This window comes from Rhagoletis pomonella, unplaced genomic scaffold, assembly GCF_013731165.1.
Source record: "Rhagoletis pomonella isolate Grant_MI unplaced genomic scaffold, Rhpom_1.0 Rhpom_scaffold_00016, whole genome shotgun sequence".
In the NCBI taxonomy this organism is placed as follows: Eukaryota; Metazoa; Arthropoda; class Insecta; order Diptera; family Tephritidae; genus Rhagoletis; species Rhagoletis pomonella.
The window spans coordinates 3,229,341-3,253,012 of record NW_023458570.1 but is presented as its reverse complement, the minus strand read 5'-3'; the positions used below and the strand labels follow the sequence as shown (position 1 = coordinate 3,253,012).

General features: G+C 34.7%; 1 protein-coding gene across 1 annotated transcript in view; it reads right to left on the bottom strand.

Annotated features, from left to right (window-relative positions):
- The window catches only part of LOC118749426 (neural-cadherin-like), a 409,803-nt gene that overhangs the window by 143,732 nt on the left and 242,399 nt on the right, over positions 1-23,672 (bottom strand). Inside the window, exon 3 of the mRNA XM_036484228.1 lies at positions 9,567-11,434. Within this exon, the coding sequence (XP_036340121.1) occupies positions 9,567-11,274 (1,708 nt within the window). The 5' untranslated portion in view covers positions 11,275-11,434. The remainder of the gene's footprint in view (positions 1-9,566; positions 11,435-23,672) is intronic.

The window sequence follows — 23,672 nt, the reverse complement described above, 5'->3', positions numbered from 1 at the left end:
AGCATACACATTTACATTTTAAGTAGGTATATAGATAGCGAAAATCAATCAATAATAATTTAACGAAAATACAAGTACAAAACACTCTTAAAGTTGCTTTTATTTAGACTGTTGCGAATATGTCCTGGAACAGAGTTCCAGGTGCGAATAGCATTGACGAAAAATAGTCTTGCAGATGCTAGATAATTGTACTTGGGTATAATCAGGTCAGTAAGGCGTACAGACTTTGAGAAGGATAATTTTTCGTAAAGATATCTAGGATCTTTATCCATCATTAGGCGAAGCAAAAAAATACAATTTCTTGCTTTTAAGTATTCAGAGATACTGCAGCCCAATAGTCGCGTTTTCCAATCGGATATTCGCTCAAACTTCGATAGCCCAAAAACATATCGAGTAACATGATTGAATACTACATTAATTTTATAAGAACATTGAGAATCCAGGCTGCTGTAGACTAGTTCGGAATAGCAGATAATCGGCAATATTAATTGAATGGTCAGTTTACGCCTAACGATTAATGGTGTAAAAGTAGCAGACATTCTTAAATTTCTTAAAGTATAAATGGCAGAGTTAACATGATCAGTGCATTTTAGGTTAGTGTTTATAACAAAAACCGAGATTAGGCACTTTAGAAACAAATTTGAGAGACCTATCACCAATGTATAAAGACGGAATAGCGTCAAATTTAATATTTATTTTACATGCAGGCAGGGGCGTACCTTCTGTTCGCATTTTAATGGCCTCTTGCAGTAAGCGCCGATTATCTGGAGTGAGACTCAAAAATGTGAAATGTACCATCAATACCAATAGGCACAAGGGGGACTGCGAATTTAACTCGTCTACGGTACTCGCCAAAGGCACGTAGAGCGCGATTACGATCAAGCGGTGAGTGAAATTTTATCATAATTTCGCTGTTGCGGCTGGTAGAGGAGGGCTTCGTTCGAAATATATCGCGAATTTCAGGAGATAGAAAGTCGATTGAGACACAAACTTGGTTGTATATACTCTTCAGATTCTCCCCTTTTGAAAACGGTATCCCAAACGCAACAGCATCAGCAGCGAAGTTTGTTTTATAGCGCATTTGCTAGTTGTATTTAAAGGCTCTTAATATCCGCTTTTTTCATATTCATAATATTAATTTGAAGAATTTTCTCCTCTTCACTCCCTGGCGGCAACATAATCCGCTGCGATGGTGATTCTGTCCATGAAACTGTCAAAATGGGAGAGTATCGTTGGTCTGCAGTAATCCTTCATACATGACTTGTTTCCGATGAAATATCTTAAATGTCTTATCAAGGCGCGCAATAGTTCTGGTGGTTGCTTTAACGGAAGTCATTTCAGATTGACCCCTGGGCAACTAAATCCTGGTGTTTCCGAATTAAGCTTTTACGTATAGGGATATTGGTAAATCACAACCATTGGGCCAGTCAGAACACACGGGACTTCGACATACTCAGTGGTGCAGCAGGTCGACAAAATCGGACATTCCCGACACTATTCCTTACTTGACGTTTTTTAGTAATAACTCGACTCCACTGATAAGAGTTTAACTATTGATTTTCATATTCACAACGCTCAGTTAACAAAAGTTTAAACCAGCATGCGCCCATAGTTAAACTCTTGTGAAATATTTTTTTTTTTTTGTGAAACGAATTTCAAGTTTGAATAGAAAAGTATTGATTTTAAGAATTTGTATACTTTCAGGCGATACAAATTTCCATAGTTAACTATGTGACTCTGAATATAAATTCATAATTAAACTCTTGTTGGTGGTTAAGTTAACAATGGTTTACCTAAGTACTGTGAATTCGGCCCTAAATATGTTTATATATTCTTTATGAAATGGCATTATTGCGGCTCACTTAATTTTTTTATTTATTTATTTTTTGATATTTCAAATGTCTGGCAACACCATTTTTCCAAATTTTTTTATAAACCTTCTACTGACAAAAAAAAAGAAATTAAAACGAAGCAAATCGGTTGAGCCGTTCTTGTGTAATGCGATAACACACAAACATCAATTCCTGTTTGTATTAGGGCTCGTAAAATTATCCGACTATTCGACTAATCGGTTAACCGATTATTCGATTCGTAACCGTTCGCATGCTTATTAGTCGGTTAATTGTATTCGAATAGTCGCCCGCCTTCGATTATTCGAATAGTTGCTTTGCTTCGACTACTCGAGCATTGTAGCAAATCGAATTTCAGCAACCGAACTTTCATTGAAATTTCTTTGACAAATGAAAAAAAATGTATTTAAATATATCCATGCACACATATGTATGTATATTCAGATTCAAAAAATGAGCGGACGCAAAAGGAGCTGGGTTTGGGATTTTTTCGAAAAAAACAGAGGACGAAAAGGAAGTAACATGTTCCATATGTGGTGCAGTTTTGTGCTACACCTCCTCCACATCCTCACTGAACAACCATTTAACAAAAATCCATAACAAAAATCGAGAAAATGAGAAGTAGGTATTAATTTAGCCATTGTCTCTAAAATATTTCGCAATAACATTTCAATAATTAGCGCACATTCTTGCAAAAAAAGTTTGCCTTAATTTTGCACATGCCATCTTATATATGTACTACGAATGTAACAAGACTTTTCATATATGTATATGTATCTGTAAATGCAAAAAAAAACTCGAACTTAAAATATTCGATTAACCGAAAATGAACGGTTAACCGAATAATCTAAAGTGAACGGTTATCCGAATAGCCGACAGCTTTCGACTACTCGAATATTGCTAACCGATTAACAGTAGTCGACTTCAGTCAGATTCGAATAATTCGGTTAATCGATTAACCGAATTGCCCGAGCTCTAGTTTGTATACATATAAAGATTTTTCTTCGAATGGTGGCAACCTTATCCAATTTTGTTTCTATATTAGATTTCTTTATACATTCTCAGTGAAGTATCACTATTGCGGCTTATTTAAACTATAATTATTTTGCTGATGTTACAGATATCCGGCAAACCTGTGTTTCCAATTTTTACCTTACAAACCTTCTGCAGATAAAAGTAAACTAAAAGAAAGAAAAACGAAGCAAATCGATTGAGCCGTTCTTGAGTTATGCGATAACACACGAAAAGCTACTCATTTTTATATATAAAGATTGGCATATTATGCTAAGTTTCTATAATTTATGATGTGCCCAAAACAGAATGAATTGTGCCAAAAGTGCCTCTGTGAATGAGAGTGCCAAAAATGGCACTCTTGTGCCTACTTTTCCATCACTGCCGCCTGCTAGCGGTGCATAAGTTCGGCAGCGTCGCACACACGACTTGTACGTAAAAGCCGAGTGGCTCCCTGAGACTCCAGTCTGCACCACTGGTCTTCATCTATCTCAATTCCTTTACCGTGAAAATACAATGCCGGCGAACGGTGAACTCACCACAGCGAAATTTCCGCTGTCAAAATTAGAACCAGTGTTGCCGTTTTGATCGAAATGGATCAAAATGATACGTTTTTCATCGAATTTTTAAAAGATACTTTTATTTTTAGCTTAGTATAAATTGTGATTCATTTTAACTCACAAACAAGTTGAGGGTAACTTTTCCCATCTTAAGACTTTTATGATTTTGTGGCAACACGTTAAGTATCACCTTGAATCTGCAAATGGCATCACTAGCCTGTTCCCGTACTCCAGGATTCACTCCAAAATAGTCCGAAGATATTTCTTTTCACACATTTATCACATATTTTGCGAACGATTTCTCACTAATTCCTGGAGTGCGGGAACAGACTAATATTGTCGTTCCTTTTTCTTTTTGATTTTGAATCTGTCGGATATGGTACTGGGCTAAGGTCAGTGTCTCACGATTGGAACATTTGTACAGATTTGTACATTTTGGCAGTCACAGAGTGGTGTTCTTTAGAAATTTGAGTTTAGCTTAATAAAAGAATTTCCAAACAACACTACTCTGTAACTTCCAAAATGTACAAATCTGTACAAACGTACTAATCGTGTGACACTGCCTTAACAATTTCATTCAGAGTAATCGAGTAAGTACTGTGAAAATTACTTTTATGTGTTTACAGTGTTAAACAGCAATTTGATATGTGATTTTAGTTAAGTATGCAAATGATTTCAACTGTTACCGAGCTTTATTTTCACTCTGTATTTTATATAAAAACCAAAAAATATTAATAACAAGTAAGAAAGTCTAAGTTCGGGCGGAGCCGAACATTAAATACCCGGCGCAAGTATTAAATATATGCGTTTCACCTTTCCGAAAGCTACCGCTACATGGTAAGCCGGGGTGTATCAATTTTGAGTAAATTAGCGTCCTTAAATTTCGAAACATTGAAGTTTCAAGCATTTCTGAAATTTTCCGTTATATGAAAATTGGCCGTAATTTTAGTCCGATTTCAATAACTTTCAACGTTTTGCTTTTGTGTAGCAAGGACAATAAAAAACCGAGTTTGTTACAAATTGGTAGAACGGTTACCGAGATACATATATGTGATCATAAGTGGGCGGTGCCACGCCCATTTTCCAAAATTTTATCATAAACGTATTTCTTGGTAAAGAATTGTTGCAAGCCTCAATTTTGAATAAATTAGCTTTACTATTTACTGATACCGCCATACGCGCGAACTACCGCGGAATCAGCCCTCTAAGCATAGGTTATAAGGTCTTATCGAGTGTATTGTGCGAAAGACTGAAGCCCACCGTTAACGAGCTGATTGGACCTTATCAGTGTGGCGTTAGGCCTGGAAATTCCACCATGGAACAGGTATTCACAATACGCCAAATCTTGGAAAAGACCCGCGAGAATAGGATCGACACACACCATCTATTTGTCGATTTCAAAGCCGCTTTCGACAGCGCGAAGAGAAGTTGCCTTTATGCCACGAGGTCTGAATTTGGTATCCCCGCGAAACTAATACGGCTGTGTAAAATAACGTTGAGCAATACCACCAGCTCCGTCTGAATAGGGAAGGACCTCTTCGCGCCGTTTGATACCAAACGAGGTTTCAGACAAGGGGACTCCCTTTCATGTGATTTCTTTAATCTGATGTTGGAGAAGATAATAAGAGCCGCAGAACTGAACCGCTCAGGCACAATACTTTAAAAGAGCGTACAGTTGCTGGCGTATGCCGACGACATCGATATTGTCGGTAAAAACAAGGGCTACGTCTGTTCTGCCTTGTCGGGAGTGGATAGAGAAGCAAAACAAATGTCGGGTGGCGAAAAAGGACAAATTGAATTATCTTCTGTCATCATACAAACAGTCAGAGCATGCGCGTCTTGGTATACACGTCACTGTTGGCAGTTACAAGTTTGAGAAAGTAGACGACTTCGTTTATTTGGGAACCAGCATTAACACCAATAGTAATGTCGGCCTTGAAATCCAACGGAGAATCACTCTTGCCAACAAGTGCTACTTTGGGCTGCGTAGGCAATTGAGAAGTAAAGTCCTCTCTCGTCGTACAAAGATCACACTCTATAAGTCACTCATCATGCCTGTGCTGGTGTATGGCGCGGAGGCATGGACAATGAAAGCATCTGGTAAGGCGGCTCTTGGAGTTTTCGAGAGAAAGATTCTGCGAAAGATTTACGGACCTTTACGCGTTGGTGATGGCGAATATCGCAGACGATTCAACGATGAGCTGTATGAGCTTTACGAGTACGATATAGACATAGAGCAGCTAATTAAAATTCAGCGGCTCCGCTGGTTTGGCCATGACGTTCGAATGGACAGAAACGCTCCTGCTCTGAAAGTATTCAACGCGGGCCGCGATTTTGGTAACAGAGGAAGAGGGAAGCCCCCACTCCGATGGAAAGATCAGGTGGAGAAGGACTTGGCTTCACTTGGCATTTCCATTCGGCGTCAGTTAGCACCGAAGAGAAATGAATGGCGTGCTGTTTTGGACTCGGCCAAAATCGCTTAGGCGGTTACAGCGCCAATAAAGAAGAAGATTTACTGATTTATCGAAGATTCCGTATTTCTCTAAATTACCCTTATATGGAATGTGGGCGTGGTTATTGTCCGCTTTTAAACATTTTCGGCCATTTGGTATGCTGTACCAAGGCCAACAACTGTGCCAAATTTGGAAGAAATCGGTGCAGCGGTTGCCAAGATATACACATGTAACCATAAGTGGGCGTAGCTACGCCCATTTTTCGAAACTTTATAATATTCTTATTTTTCGTCTAAAATTATTGTAAATATCAATTGTGAGTGAATAAGCTTCAGTAGTTACTAAAATATCGCAGTTTTCGTATTTATGAAAATTATCGTTATATGGGAGGAAGGCGTGGTTATTGTCCGATTTGGCCCATTTTCAATACCATCCGTCCTACGCCCGAAAGAAGTACACGTACCAAGTTTCGTTAAGATGATATTAATTTTTACTCGAGTTATGGAATGCACAGACGGACGGACGGACAGACAATAACCGCTTAATCGATTTCTGTTTTCATCCTGATCATTTATGTATACATTTGTCTATATCTATCTCGATTCGTTTTGCCTGTTACAAACAACCCTTATGTGAACAAAGTTATAATACCCTTGTGTACAAGTGCGCTCGGGTATAAAAACCGTCAACGATCCCAATTACAAATTGAAACTTTTTAATTTAAGAATTCGAAGTTCTATTTAAGATTGATACCTTGATACTTAAAATTTTCTTTCATGACCCATTTTAGGGGAATTTCGGTGATACATTTCTTCTGAACGCTGCTGCAACACTGATTAGAACACCCGCCGGGATATGAGATTTAACACAGCCAAAGCGAAATTCGAAGTTTGCTCCGCGGCGTTTCGTGGCGATAGATTTATTTCTATCGCTCTGCTGGGCGATGGCGGCAGTACATGCCAAAGGTGGCCGCAGGGGCGCACCCAGGAATATATTTTGGGAGGGGTTTATACTTCTGAAAATTCGCTTCAGATAAAATGATCATTAAAGTACATTTATGCAAGTTTTATGTACAGTATGTAATAAATAAATAAACTTTTTGAAGTTTCATAAATTGAATTTATTTACATAAAATTAGTAAAAAACTCAAACATTTGTAACCGACTTCGAAAAAGGGGTAGGTTATCAATTCGTCGGAATAGTATGCTAACGCATAACTTTGGACCACGTGAACCGGTTTCAATAATTCTTTTTTTTTTTTTTATCGGAAAGATGGTACCTCAAGGGTCTTCCCGTAATTTGAAATTACTTGTTTAATATAAAGTTCTATAAACACAAGATGCGCTCAACTTGCTAAAGTAATAAAAAATTAAAAAAAAAAATAGTAGTAGTAAAAAAAAAATAGAACCCCAAAACCCACCCCTTGTGTGCGCTAATGGGTGGCCGTATGTTTTTTTACTTTCAATGATTTAGAAGAAAACAACATATAACACGAATTATTTTTGTTGGTTGAAAAACACAGTGACGATTCGTTAAATCTGGCTTAAAGTAGAATAATTTATAATAATCCCCCTTGCTGAATAGATTAAAACGTTACCAAGGTACTTAGGATTGCGGTTACAAGAAGTGATGCCATTTTTTGGGAACAAAATTTCTCGGTGTCAAAATGTTCGCTAACAAGCAGAATAGATCTGTAAGTGTTTAGAATTCAACACATATTAAAAGTAAAAGTAAACAAGCCGTGTTAGCAGGGTGTTTAAATTTGCAGGCCTTAAGGGAGGAAACTGGGTACTTTTCGTAATATGCGTAAATTTAAACAAAAATTTTTTAGAGCTTATCTTGTGCCTGAGATAATTGTTGACCTATTTGTATCATTTTTTCCGCTTGCGAGTGGAGATTTTCTACTGTTAAGTGCGTTTGCTTTTGGTCCAATATGCATCCACGAACTATTTTCATTTTCACACCCTCATCATTATTTATGAGTCATTTGGTCGCACTTAATTATAAGTATATATTTTTTGGCAACGCGAACATGTTGCAGCACGTTTCTACGTTTCTACGAAACCATGTACGATGTTAATTTTTCACCGCCTAGAATTTTTCTAAATGAAATAAAAAGAATCGTATTTTTTTGCTAAAAAAAAAAAAATTATATTTAGAACTGCCTTAAATCCCACGAAGCTTGTATTTTATATGGAGAAAAAACACCTCTTCGTAGAAATGGTATAAAATTTTGGAAAATCAATATTTTTCTAACGGAAACTCGGTTTCTCTTCAGGAGACTTCCAATAATAATACCCAATTGTTTGTTTCACCATTTCTTAATACTAATAAAATTTTATGGGTCCCTCACTGCATTCTTTGGGGACCTATAAAATTAGTTAATATTAAAAAATTTCCAAATAAACAAGTATTGTTCTTGGAAGAGGGAACGAGATTTTCTGATCGGGAAATATTGATTTTCAAGAGTTATATACCATTTCGAAGAAAAAGTTTTTTTCCCGTATAAAATACATGGCTTTGAGGAAGCTCTAAATATCTTTTTTTTCAAAAAATACGGGTATTTTCCCCCTATTTAGAAAAACTATTGGGGGTGAGAAATTACCGTTTAGAACAACCTCCCCCGCACATATTTTTGGACCAGCCTAATGCACATACATAACTACATGGTATCCCTGTGGGGAAACGCACTAGTTCTGAACTGATTCGGCACTAGAGAATTTAGAACAATGACTCGAACGTGTGGATCGCTAGCAACTGGCAACGCTGCATCCCTTTTTCGATAGTACCAATGCAGTAATAAATTCGGCAGACGAAAAAGGTAACATGATCTTTCAAACAGTGTTTTTGGTTTTTTTCGTGATAGCAATTTTAGGTTTTTCCGAAGAAATGTGTTTTCTATTTGAAATCAAATTTATTTAAATTATTTGTAAGATATGTATGTATGTTGAAACTGAGCAGTTGAAAACACGTTTACATACCTTTGGCTGTAGCTGACTGTGCAGAGGTGCTTGTTGTTATTGGATAGTTCCAAACCAGTTAAAAACTCAACAGATGAGATCTAGTTCGTTCTGCATTCCTTTATCTACAATTCAGAACCATTTCTATATTCGTTTCGTTAGATCTGGATTTCTAATGAAGTTTTTGTGACTTATCACATTTTCTGTGACTACATATGTTGACTTTAGCAAACTTGCGTATCACCGAATAGAACTGAGGATATTTTAGTTTGATCTCTTAAAAAACGCTGCAATTTTAATTGTTCTTACTTCTACGTAAGTATCCTTTTTTATAAAAAGTGTACTTAGCAATTTTTCACTCTCACCTGGCGATGTGCAGTTTTGAAAATATTAAATATAATTGTTATTAAAAGTACCACAATTCGCCGCCTTTCAACTGGAGGTTATCCAGATACTATCGGACTGGTTCATTTTTGGCGATAAAGATCTAGTGTACGAATGTATACACATATATAGCACAACTTTGGGGTTTTACAATCTTGTCTCAAAGTGAAAGTCAGACAATTTGGTTTCCGATGGTCTGGTAAATGCACGAGTACATTTCAGTAATTTGCAATGTACTACACTCGAAAAACTGACTGGATTTACAAATCGATATTTGTTAGTTATAATTATTACGAAAATTAATTTGAAGATATATTAAATATTTACTGAATACTTTCTATCACTTACCGTGTTGTCCAGTATTTGTTATGATGACCCAAAAATCGATTGTCTTCTCCGGTCCTAATTCTTCATAGTCCCACTTCTTTTTCACACGCACCGCACCATTTGTTTCGACTGTCACCCAAGGATTGTCGTCACGTATTTTAAAGGTTTCCTTATCGGTCTCCTTTTCCAGTTGGAAGACAGATTTACCTTCGGTATCGCCATCTGCCTCGGTGAACTCGATACGTTTTGTCGGGCGTACCGCGCGCGTTACCCGACGCTTTTCGCGGTGATGTGAGTGCTCATTGACAGCATCGTGCTCCAAGTGTTGCATTATAAAGGAAACCGGCTCGGGAGCTAGGAACTCAAGCAATACTTTGGCTGGCTGCTTGCTTACCAAAGAAGGATAGCGTAAATCATGAGCTTCTACCTCGATCAGCAACTCAGAAGTTCGAGGTTGATCGGCCAACATAATTTCACCGGTTTGCGGCACAATGATGACAATATTGCTGGGTGCAGTCAGTCGGTAGGCAATCTTGTCGCCATCAGCATCGGTGGCTTCTACCTTACCTAGTATGGAGAAGCGTTTCCACATAGTCGTGCTGTTGCCTCCTAGCCCAGTATCCTTTTGGCCGGCAATGGCGAATTTGTATTCACTTGATTTAAATATGGGACGGTTATCATTTTCATCCATTACAGTCACCTGTATCTTCGAGACGGTCTTATCGAGTTCATCAATGTCTGAGGCTTGCACTGAAAGATCATAGTGGGCCTTTGTTTCACGATCCAATGGCCGATTTATGACTAGCCACACACCAGTATCTCCGTCGCAATCTACTAGAATGGAGTATACGCTCATCTCACTATTCGTATCAGATTTACGTGCCTGTAAAGCGAAAGCCTGATCATCATTGCCATCGATGATGGTGTAACGAATCTTCTTCGCAGCGCCACCATTACTTTCCAGCGCCGCATCACCACCCAAAGCTTGCATCAGCGGGATTCCTCGTACACGGGTGCCAGCGGGCCGATTCTCACGCACCTCACCGCTAGCGTCAAGCATTGAGCCAGGAAAGCGCAACATGTCACTGCGGTGCATCACAAATAACTGCAAATTGTGCGTATTAGTGGCATTGGGTGTCTCTTCGACCACAACAAGATTCACCGGGCGATTTACTAGTGGTGAGATATCGGATGTGGTCATCACGACGCCGTCGTCGAGCACAGTAAAATATTTGGAGTAATCTCCCGCAAGCATATGGTAAGCACCTACAGCCGTTGGTGATGGCGATGAGGACTTTGTATCCCATTTGGCTGACTCATTCACGGGCACCGTTTTGAATTTCTTAATACTAAAACCCGGGTAGGTATCGTGTGGTAGCACAAGCGAGTATTCTTTGCCAGCAGATCCGCCACTACCAGCTAACATGCGGGCAGCATTAGCCACTGAAATTCCGACTATTTTAGTTGTACCAACTCCGTCATTAGACGTGGAAGTGGTGCTCATAAGCGCCTGCGCACCATGAATTTCGGTGAGCGATCCGCAGATAGCGATGGTGAACATAAATGCGAGTGACAACGAACGCGACGTAAGGAGGAGACGCGACGCGACACTAAACGAACGATTTGAAAAAATACGCGGGTTTTTTGAAGAAAACTTAACAGAATCGCGCACCTCACTGTTATGTAGCGGATACCCCCGCCGTTGCACGAGTAAGCAACGCGCCGCCATTGTGGCAAGCGTATTACTCTTCTTTACACTTGTCCGAAGTTTTCGAGGTATTTTACAGAAATCTACACCTTGGGCTGCACTAATTGTGGGGGTTTAATTATGACGAATACAAACTTCTCCCCTTCCTTCCTTGTTTACAATTAACACATTTTTGTCACAACTGAAAATAGAAAGAAAATGAATTGCGTTAGTAATGCTTTGTTACGCATCTTGAATTGCAAATAATTAAAAATATGAAAAGCATTTTAAAAATTAGAGATGAACCGGACCGGAGCACCAGTGTTGCCGCTGACAATTTTTAGTGGTGGCCAGATTCTATTTTAGAAGTGGCTAAAAGTAGCTAAAAACTTTAGCTTTTGGCTAAAGAAAGTGGCTAAAAACTTTCACTGGATATGTAAATATTTTTTAAATTTATTTTTTCTAATTCAGGTACAAAATTATTTACATTTAATGTAAAGAACACACAAAATTTGCATACTTTAGCTTCAATTTTGTATAGATGAATATATTTCAACACATACATAAACATTTATGTAGTTTGTAGTCTTATTGCATGACGCTTCTTTGGAACCAGTATGAGTCGCGTATTCGTCTATATCTAAAGTTGTTTTAACAAATATCTTTGAAAAATATTCAAAATAAGCATAGAAAGGCCCAAAAATTTTTATTCGTGTTTACTTGTACATTTTCTTAAGCAAAAAAAGCATACTCGGCAAAAGCTTTGAATTTGGAGCGCTTTTAAACGAGGAATAGTAGTTACAATAGTAGTTGGCGGCCGATGTGGTGTAGTGGTAAGCAGCGCCTGGGTTTAAGCCCTGGTTAAAGCAACATCGCAAAAAATTCCAAATATCGAACTCATTTTCTACTGATTCTAGTGACGACTCGCTACCCGTTTCCATAAGATCATCGGGGCACATTGTTTAAGTTCGCAAGAACTTCATTACTGAGGCTAATGCTAACGGATCTTTGAAATTAATTTTTTTGAACTGCAAAAAAGAATGTTCAATGTCTGGATTTTAGACAACTACAGAATTCATATTTCTTGAAAATATTTTTACGATTATTTTACAATTAATCGATTACTTTAATTAAATGATTAATCACTACCATCCCTAGCTACGTCCGACTCATACGCACATTTACGCCGTGTCCAGCGTAAACACGGGCACGATTTTGCGGTGCGTGCGAGCACGGGACTGCCAACTATACTTAGCTAAGAGGTGACATATTGATTTTAAAAAAGTGCCAAAATGTGCCAAATAGAAAAATAAAAGTGCCAAAAAAGGTGTCATCCTTTTTAATCCTTCCCATTTAGCAATAAAACAAGAACCACATTTCTAAAACAAAAGTTCAATGCCAAAATAAGATAAACCAGTTGAATAACTTTTAGGTATTAGAATACTTTAGTTGGGAAAAAGAAGTACACACAAAGGATTCTACACAAAATTTATTGAAATATTACTATTTTTCAAAAGTGCCATTTTGGCCGTTTGATGTAAAATAGGGCCAAAAATGGCACGGTTTGAGCCAAGTTGGCAGCCCTGTGCGAGCAACGTACAGCCCACAAAATCGTGCGTGGAATGCTGGAAGTGTCCAATTACTAACGCGATTATGCGTTAATGCGGGTGGCTACAATATACTTATTATTCGGTATGAAATGGCAGGTAAAATCTTTTTATTAGAAAATAAATTTTTGAAGGGACGGTAATCATTATGTGTAAAACAATTTATATCAGCATTTAATCATTATGTTATGATATTTATATTTTTCACTTAAAAATAATAATTAGTATCGAGTTTTATTTTTTTACTCAGCAGAAATAATTATTTTTAATATTTTTATTGAGCATTGTACCACGATTGTTTATTAGGAAAAATTGGAAAAGCAACAAAGTCATAGCGGTAGAAGTTATTGCAGCTATTTCGGAGATCACATCTCCTCATCAGACCTCTTTTTTCTAGACTTCAGCAGGGATCGAACCTGCGTAATTGATGTTCAAAGTCAGAAGCGTTAACCACTGAGCTATGTACACCCCGTAAGCTCTTGTTGCTAATTTATTTTCCTTATTCAACCAACTACTATCAAGTGCAGCTGATTTGCCGCTATTTAAACTTGCCAGCGTGGTTGTTGTTTTCAATTCTATACATCCATTTGCTTAATAAAATAAGCTCAATAAAAATATTAAAAATAAAAATTTTAATAAGCCACAATAACATTGACAAAGAAATAATTATTATTTGAATCTTATTTTTTCGATCACAAATAATGATGATATTTGTTATTTCTATCGTATATTTTGCCCATAATTAAATATCTTAACAAAGAGTTCCAAGCTGAAAGACCTCGTTTGACATACTTATGTATATGCAACTATCAAAGCACATTATCTCTTAAATTTTAATAACTTTGTTACAAAAGATGCGATCAGTAATAATATTAATATTGATTTTAAAAATGAAAATAATCATATTAAAATATCTGATATTATTGTTGGAACAAAAGCTGAGATGTTTATGAAAAGTAATGTCAATTGTTCTGAAATTCTTGAAGTTAAAACCTATATGTACATTAAAGTTTTACATAAGAGTTTTTGGACCCAATAAACTTAAGATTTGATTTCAAGCGTGAAGATATAAAACTTTTACAAATAATAACATCAGCTAAGGTAGTTTCTAACGAAGATTTACCAATTTTACATCTTCTGATAAGGTTTTCCCATCTCATTGCGATCCTGATATAATAACCACGCAGTGGAATTTACTAAGGCTAAGTGAACTTGATATTTCCAGCGATCTGGATATTGATACGTTTTCGGAAAGAGTTGATTCTATCAAAAATGGAATGAATGAAAATATCTTCATGCATCTCGCCAATTTTGTTTTTAATATTATTTCATTACCACATAGCTCTGCGGCTGCAGAACCCAAGCTTTCAACGCTTTCTTTGATAAAAACTAAACTAAGAAGTAAACTTAACATTGACAGTATCAATAGCATAATGCTATGCAAGGAACTTGTAAACAAAAATGGCCCGCACCATGTGTGGTCAGCTGCTAAAGATTCGCATGTGTAATTAATTGATTTAAATTAATTTTTAATAAATTGAACTTATTGGTACATAACATGTATGTATGTATATATATATTTCATACAACCAAAAAATGTTAAAATTTATTTATTTCTTGTCTGTTTGAAAAAGTACAAAGTACATATGTGTAGGTATTAGAGGACTGCATGAATTCATTCAAAACGGCTTATGAATTATTCATATAAAAACGATTTTGGCTTAAAATTTTTTTGAATTTGAGTGAATACCTGTTCTGATATATGTGTCGACATTACAATATTCAAACAAAGTGAAAATAAATTGAATTGAAATAAATGACAATTTTTTGTATGAATATCCAAAAACATTTTTTCTATGTACATATGTATGTATTAATGTAATGCTGCGCACCTATAATACGAACAAACTTGTTTGTAGAAAAAAACTTTTACCGAAATGAGTTTGAATGATTTGAATGTTTTTCATTATTCATTTACATTCTTCCATTTTAAGGTAGAAAAATTAAAACAAATGGAACAGTCCAGCGCCTTCGTCTTGGTCTGCAGACTGTATCGGAGATACAGCCGCTAAATTTAAACGTAGAATACGTGGTATGGTTAAGATAATAGAACCGATAAAAATATAACATAACAGTTCAGTTTCATAACAGTTTGCATTTAACAAATGCAAAAAATTAACAATATTTACAAGAATACATATGTACATAAATCAATACACAAAACGTTTGCGCTCATAACGATTGAATAGCCTCTATACATGCCATGATGACTCATGCTTACGACGTAATACCGAAGTACTATTAAAACTACTATACCTCGAGAAAAAAATCGAATCGCAACACACGAAAATAATGCCCTAAGTAGAAGTGAGCAAAAAATTTGATATTTTCATTATATAACCTCAAAAATCGCTAAAACCTGTGTTGTTGGCAATCTGGGGGTAGGATATCTAAAAACTCTAGTACTAGAGCAATTGTGCGGGCAGATTTGGATTCAGCACCAAGAAACGATGTTTTACTCAGGTGGTAAAAAAATAAAATTTGTACAAACAATTAGAAAAGAAAAAAAGAAATACTTAACTTACCTGCGTACTACCTTTTTCAACGCGACTTGAATTCAACAAGGTGGGTTTGCAACTTTAGCTTTTTATCAATCATGGTTGTATTTTAGTGCATTTAAATTTTTATATTCTTGTAAATTCCGCATCTTCATGAGACACCGCAGCTTATAACATTTCAAATTATTTCAGATTTTAACTATTTCGGAGTAATATTAGTTCAAAAAAAGCACTAAAAAAGGCACTAGGCACTAAGTAATTTTTTTGGCGTTTTAATTTTCAAAAAGCACTAAATCTAGTGCTTAAAGCACCAAGTTGGCAACTATGCGTATACAGAAGCAAAGCAGCGAATTTCGATTCAGTCTGCTTGCAGATTTCACCAGGTAGTGTTACGCTCGGTTGTTGATTGTTTTCTTCGTAATTTTAGCAGACGCTTGCCACATTTTGTGTAGGAAATTGACAAAAAATGCCCAAAGCAAAAAGTGGTGTATTGGAGATTGCTACGATTTAAACACATAATAGTGCGACTCTATATAAGAACTACAGTTTATACATCAAAGAACCTTCAACACCCACAATGTCTATTATGCTGTCATTCCTACGTATTTTTAATATAAGTAAACTGTATTTTTCATGCCGTGTGAATTTAAAAAAATATAAAATGGGCTTCTTGCTTACGTTCACTAATTTTATAATAAGTTCCATGATTTATTTTTTTAAAAGGTACAAATTGCATACTTTATTTTAGAAAAATTGTTTTCTATCTAAAGAAATCGATAGAGAAATATAAATGCTGGTTTATGGCCAGATATCGTTAATGAATAATATTTATAAGTTATACTCCATTTTTAGGACTATACCTATTTATATGAAAATAATAAAATCTAAGCGCCGTAACCATGTTGCCGGCTGGCATTTCAAAGATTTGATTCTAACAAAACGGTGCCCAGGTATTAAACAAATTAATTTTACCAATTTAAATTTTTTTTAAATTTTACATGTACATACTAAATTTTTCGTATGCAAAAGCTTCTATAAACAAATAGTTTTAGTTACTAAAACTTCCAAGATTCATTATTCCACTATACGTATAGGCAAAATGGACCAAAAGACCCATGCACAAAAATACCACTTTTAGTACATTTATAAAAAATGTGGCAACCATAACTGAGCGCGACACACTGATACCACGTCAAAGTGAGACTGTGTTGGTGTGCCCAGCATTGATTTAGATGCATTCCTGCATCAAAATTAAAAATTTGGGAAAAATGCCGCTTACATCTTACATATTTATGTATGTATGTATGCTTTGAACGAAAATCAAATCGTAAATTACTACTGTCAAACTTATTAACTGTTAACAGTTTTTGAAGATATTAATGCGGAAATGCAGATTTATTTGAAAATATCAGAAAACAAAAGTTGTGACAATGTTTTAAAATTTTCGGAGAAAGCTAAAGATTTCCCACTTCTTTGAAACATTTCAAGACTAATTTTAAACATAGCAGCAGAATTCTAGAAGACATACGTACACGATTCAAACAAAAATATGAGCTAATATCGTTTTAAAATAACATTGAATGAATATTTATGAATTATTTTGCAAAAAAATTAATAGTGCGTTCATCCCAGGATAGGAGTTGGGCCAAAATTTTGTAAGAATATCTACTTGTGCGATAAAGCCTACTTATATGAAATGCTATTGCAATTGAAAAAAAATGCAATTTGAATAAAATGTTCGTGAAAAAGCGTGCGTAAGCGTGCGTCGTGAGCTAGGGTTGCCAACATTTTCTAAGAAATTTATAGTTTTTTTTCAAAAAAAATCGAAAAAAATATTGTACACTTCAATTATATATAGTATTTTTTTTAAGAAAAAGTTAAAATGCTTTTTAAGTGTACATCTTTTTTCTTTCTTACGCATTTCTTCTATAAAAAATATATATCTTTGAAAATTTGTTTTTTGTTATTTTTTGGCCTTTTAACAATTATATTCAAAAATTTTATAATGAGCTCGAGGCCATTTTTTAAATGAAAATTTATTGTGGAAAAGCAACAATAATTTGAAAAAATGCTAGAAGTGATAGCTATTTCGGAAATCACCACATTTCCTCATCAGACTTCTTTCAGTAGGACTCGAACCGACGATCCCACTGACTCAGCCAGTTGCCTATGCACCGTGCTAAGACGCCTTGTAAATTATCGTTTGCTTATTTCCACTATTTTCATTGCTTTGAAAATATCATATGCTTTATCGCTATCAATACTTTTTTTTTAGATTGGCGCTTACACATATGTTAGTGTTTTGGCCGAGCTGCTATAGCTAGCTATCAATACTTAAATTAATATAAATCGAAAGTTCATTTTTTATTAGTGAGACCTTCGCTTTATTTCTCTCATCTCATCATTTTAAAATCTTAATAGAAAAAACACTTTCTGTGAATGCCGAAGTTGCATGAACAGAGAGCATAAGCGAAATAATTTTAAGTAAATTTGGTAAATCTTTCTAAGTATTTTTAATAATATTGCCATTTTTGATCTGTGGACCCTTTGTTTTAAAGTATATTCATTTTAATATTGATATTTCAGTATAAATGCCATCCATTTTAAAACATAGTACAATAAATAGTACAATACTATATATTATAGTACAGTTGGCAACCCTATCGTGAGCGTGCGTGAACGTGATAAAAAAAAATATAACAGAACGTGAGTGTGCGTCATCTACGACGCCATCAACGTGAGCGCGTGTGAACGTGAACCCATAATCACTCACCCGCTCATCTCTAATTGGAAGTCTCCTGAAGAGAAGTTTTCCGATCGAAAATATTGATTTTCATGAATTCTATACTATTTCAACGAAAAGTGGTTTTTCGCCATATCGAATACATGGAAAACTTTAAGCGCTTTGATTTCCAAAAAAAAAGTAGAACACATATAAAAATATATAACTTTGATAGCGCTTTGATTTCCAAAAAAAAAAAATTTTGAACAAATATAAAAATATAGAACAATCCGAGGGGGTGAGAGCATTAAAATTCCGATTCTACTTTTTGGACCACTCGTAGCTGACGTAGTGAAACGAATACATAAATCGATTAACTAGGTCCGGATGGACGGGGAGATCTTTAAAGCCCTAAGCTTCTTAACAGGAAAAGAGAAATAAAAATAATTTTTAAAAATTAAAAAGAGATTTTGTATCTAAAATAATTTTAATAAAATACAGAATTATTTAAAAATTTTAATAAAATACGGAACTATTTTAAAATTTTAACCACTTCATACATTTGGGTAAGAAAAGGATAGTTGTCTTCGCCATTTTTGGGAAATTTAGTTATGAATGTACATATATCTTAGACTGAGCATATTCTCCTTATCAAGCTTATTAATTGCATGATGAAATCTCCAAAAGCGAAAGTTTTTAATTACGTCTCCGTATTATTAAACGTGCGATATGTTTGTACATACACACATTTGAAAACATTGTTTTTATGTATACATATTAGGGCGGGTCAATTTGTAAGGATCGATTTTTTTCGACATTGTTCCTCGCATATTCGGATTCTTTATAAAATTCTAAGAAAAAAATTCCTCCAGACCATAGCTCTAAAGTCAATTTCGAGCCTGCGCATTTTTAAAAGAAGATATCTTATATATACAATTGGATTGCTGTCCGTTAGCCTCGCTAAGACTTGAAAACAGCTTGACCGATTTGAATATTTTTATTTTTTTGGTTTGTATTTTTATAATATCCGGATTGTTAAAACCAGAAAAAATAGAGAGTTGCCACCTGTTTAAAAATCCCAATATAAGTAAATTAATTACATAAATTAGATATTGCAAAAATATTTTTGAGGGGGGTTGCCACCTGTTTCAAAATTTAGTTAAATAAAATTGATAAAATAAATTAAATATTGCAATATGGATATCAAATTAAAAGGGTTTAAGAAGGCTTACTACTGAAAATATTTTTGAGTCGAGTTGCCACCAATTTCGAAAATTTAATTCAATTAAGTTAATAAGATAAAGTATGTATTATAATATAGGTGTCGAGCGAAAAGTATTTGAAAAATTATTGATTGAGAAATATTTTCTATAGGCCTGCCACCTACCTGAGCGGTAAAAACTAAAAGCCATACTCGCAAATATTGTTCAAAACTTTTGAGGCTCGCATCAATGTGGAATACTGTAACTCCGTCAAGATAGTGTTTATTGATGGCGAACAAAGTACTATCATGTTTGGCAATGATATCACCCCATCGAACAATGCACTCAGCCTCGATATAAAAAGAGAACAAAAGCCTAAGTATTAGCCGAAGCAGTTCATACAAATGTTCCACAATTGAACTAACAAAAAAAATATGGCCTACGACTCTTTTATAGAAGCTGTGGACACTGGAGTAAAATTTAAACAAAAAAACAAAACCGACTTCAATTCTCATATACAAATTTAAAAGTACCGTTATTTTCTTCATGGCCCAATTATCGGATCTACACTCAATTAGTAGGAGACTACCTCTGAGGAACCACCTTTCCTTTCAAAAAGAATTATAGAAAACGGATAACGTAGTCCAAAGTTACGCGGTAATATACATAAAAACATATTCCGACGAATTGATAAAATATGCAGATTAATATTTAATAAAGTGTTACGGATATATTTTTTTTAATACAAACCTGTGCTTGGGAGCTTATTGATACGAAAAATTAATTTCTGATTTCTATTTTTTATTTAAAGAACCGCAAGATTGCATTACAAAGCAAATTACATATTTTTTACTATTGTAACGGGAGAAGTTACTGTATGTATTTTTTTATATGTACAGTGTCGAACAAAAGTTTTAGCACAGTAAATTTTCGCATTACATATATGCAAAATTTTTAATTTATTTCCGATAATTTTTTATAAAAACATAGTTCATACTACACTAAAACACATAAAAATCAAATGTGTAAACTTTGTGAAAAACTCAGGAAAATTCAATACATCTGCATACTAATTTGCAATTTTATATTCAGATTTTCAAGCAACTTCAAACCTGCACTTTGATAAACTAAAATAGAATGGATTATTAAACTGCATACTTGGAATTTTTCTAAAAAATACTTTGCCTATATTGCGTAAAATTTACTGTGCCAATACTTTTGTTCGTTACTGTAAGTTTAAGGGTTTATTTACCCTTAACTTTAAAAAACCAAAAATAAATTTACAATATTTTAAAATTATTTTTCGAATCATAAATGTTTTTATGATTAACAATGTATTTATCTTTTTTTTTGGCTTTAGATCCTTTTTGCTTTCAACACGAGGTATCTTTTTTCTAGTTTCTATTGTCATAGCCATAACTCACTCTCTATTTTTATCAATCAATCAATCAATGAATCAATTTTATAATTTTTTTCGGCATTTTTCCTAATTACAAGTGGAGCTTTATAAAACTTTTATAACACCAAATGTTTATCAAGCTTGGGATTTTATGTTATCCGGGCAGGCTTATTAATTTAGCCAGAGAATATGTTTTCTTTATAAAGTTTACCCAGTTACCCATTTTAAACTGCTACCTGTACTGTATCAGCGGTTAAAACTTGTTAAATTTTTATTTAAAATTTTCGGTAAGGAATAAGCGAGTGGATGAAAAATATATAAACCGTAAGAACGGCCCATATATATGTATATGAAAGAATACACTCATGCGACGACTCTAGCCATTGTGTGTCATTCCTTTAAATTATAGTTATTTTTTTCTTATTGTATTAAAAAAATAACGTTCGTATTTTCCAAGTTTCAATTGTTTAGCAAGCGCAAAATGGAAATTGTAGAAAATGCTGCCTTAAAAAAAAGGCAAAGGTCTGCCAATTTCACACAAATTGAAGTGTGAATGTTAATAGAGCTTGTTGGTAAATATAAACATATTTTGGAGAACAAGAAGACAGACGCTGTTAGCAACAAAGAGAAGGAGGCGTCTTGGGAGAAGGTATCAAATCTTTTTAATGCATCCTTCGGTACAACATCACGAACAGCATCGACCTTAAAATTAAAATACGGGGGATGAAAAAGTCGCTGAAGAAGAAAGTAGCTATTAATCGACAGGAGCTTTATAAAACCGGCGGCGGAGCTCATTCTCAAATTCCGTATTCGAGTGTGGAAAATCGCATTTTATCTATGTCTTCCAATATAGATGGTTTGGAAAATAGGCATGACTCCGATGGCATTGAAGGTAAGCAGCATTCATTTTGGGTACGGTTTAGTACAATGATTTTGGGTTGTTGTGTCCAAACGCGTGACCCGAATCTTAAAACTTTAACATACACGTGTAGTCAAAGGAGCACTAGTTTATTAATAAATTCGGTTTGAAATATATCCTTTTGTTTTGTAAATTTCAATGTGAGTTCTGCGCAAAAATACTGGGGATGGCGTAGCCGGAGTTATATGCAGATGAAATATGGTATATCTTTGGCAATAGAAGGGGGGCTTCCGCCAAGGTGAAATGTGTTCTGCGCAAAAATGCTGTGGGTGGCATAACCCAAGTTTACATTTTCTATGTCGTAATGTTAGTTAATATTACCCCTTTTTCAAGTAGGCCCCCGGGGGTTGGAGAGGGGTCAGAGCGGGGAAGGATCACTTTTCTTAAAGTTTTGACTGTGTTCTTTCTAATGGGTGGTGTTTTAGGTGCCACACCCCCTGCTTTCCGCTACACACCACAAAATCATTGTACAAATAACTAAACATTTCCCTTCATTTTGATTCACACATTCTTACTAATTGTAGTATTTTCAGGTTCACAATCAGAGCATTTGATTACTTATGAAATTGATGACACGCTAATGCCCGCCGGTATGAACATCATATGCGCTGGTGAAAATATAAATAGGTAAAAGACATTTTAGAAAGTTTTAGCTATTTTTCTTGTTTAAAAAGTGTTTGTTAGGTATATTTTTATGAAATAATAGCTCACTATCTAACAAAACCGATGTAAGCCAAAATTTCAAACATGAAAATTCAACGAATTTGAACAAATGTTTATCAAAATTTTTAACCTTTTAATTTTGTCAAATTTTCCTAACTTTTGTACAAAGTTTTTGCTAGATAACGAGCTACACTTTCATAAAAATATACCTGGTAAACACTTTTTAAACAAACGAAAGAGAAATAACCAAATATTGCCAACACGTCTCTTCTCTATTTATATTTTTTTGCCACTGTATGTATGTACAAACATACATATATAGCACTTCTGGGTGACACATTATCAAGCCTTTTACTTTCTAGTAGATGCTGCAATTGAATGCAAACAAGTCGAGATAACTACGACATGCAATAACGCAGCAACAGGTCAAGGCGATTTCGAAGAAGGTTATATATCTACAAGATATGTCTATCAAAGAACGTAACTGAGGGTGTAAAACATTTTCTTTTGATTTTTAGTTATAGAAGTGCAGAAATGGGACAATTGGTCTCCTCAGGCTTTGAAGCAACCTATTACACCAGTTTTGAAAAAAACTAGCACAAAACGGAAATCAGAAATTTGAACAACTTACAGATGCAAGATTGGAGTTAGTCAAAATACAAATAGAGATGGCTAACATGGAGTTGAAGCAAAAGGAGAAGGAACACGAACTGCGGATAGCTTATCTTATGAACGAAGAACAGAGAAAAGTGGAATTGCACAATATTCAAACGCAAAATTCGCAGTGTCTTCCATTCTTTAACAATCATAATTTGGACTAATCTAATTAATTTAAATATTGCTTTCTTTATTGTTTTTGAAATCATTTGATAAAATTTTATACATTTATTTTTTCCCACAACACTCAAGGCCAAAAGAATAGCTGTGCGATATTTCGACCAGTTTTGACTATTTTTTCTTTTATTTAATGTTCATTAATTTTACTGTATATAAACGTCTAGTTCAATATATAACAAAAACGATGTAAATCCAAATTTCGAACTGTGTAAAAAATTTAGAATAATTCAACAAATTCTCATCAAAGTGTCGAAACTTTTTATTCAGAATTTTTAGAAAAATTTTACGTATGCAGTTTTATAGCCCATTAAATTTTAGTGGGTCAAAAAGCAAATTTCAAGACGCTGGAAAATCGTGTTAATTTTTAATAATTTTTTGGCAGACGGTGTTGTGCATTTTCTTCCTTATAAAAAATGCCCGACAATTTCTTTTGTATGGAAGAAAATGTGTAGCACCGTCAGCAAAAAAAAATTATTAAAAATCAAAACGATTTTCCAGCGTCTTGAAATTTGCTTTTTGACCCACTAAAATTT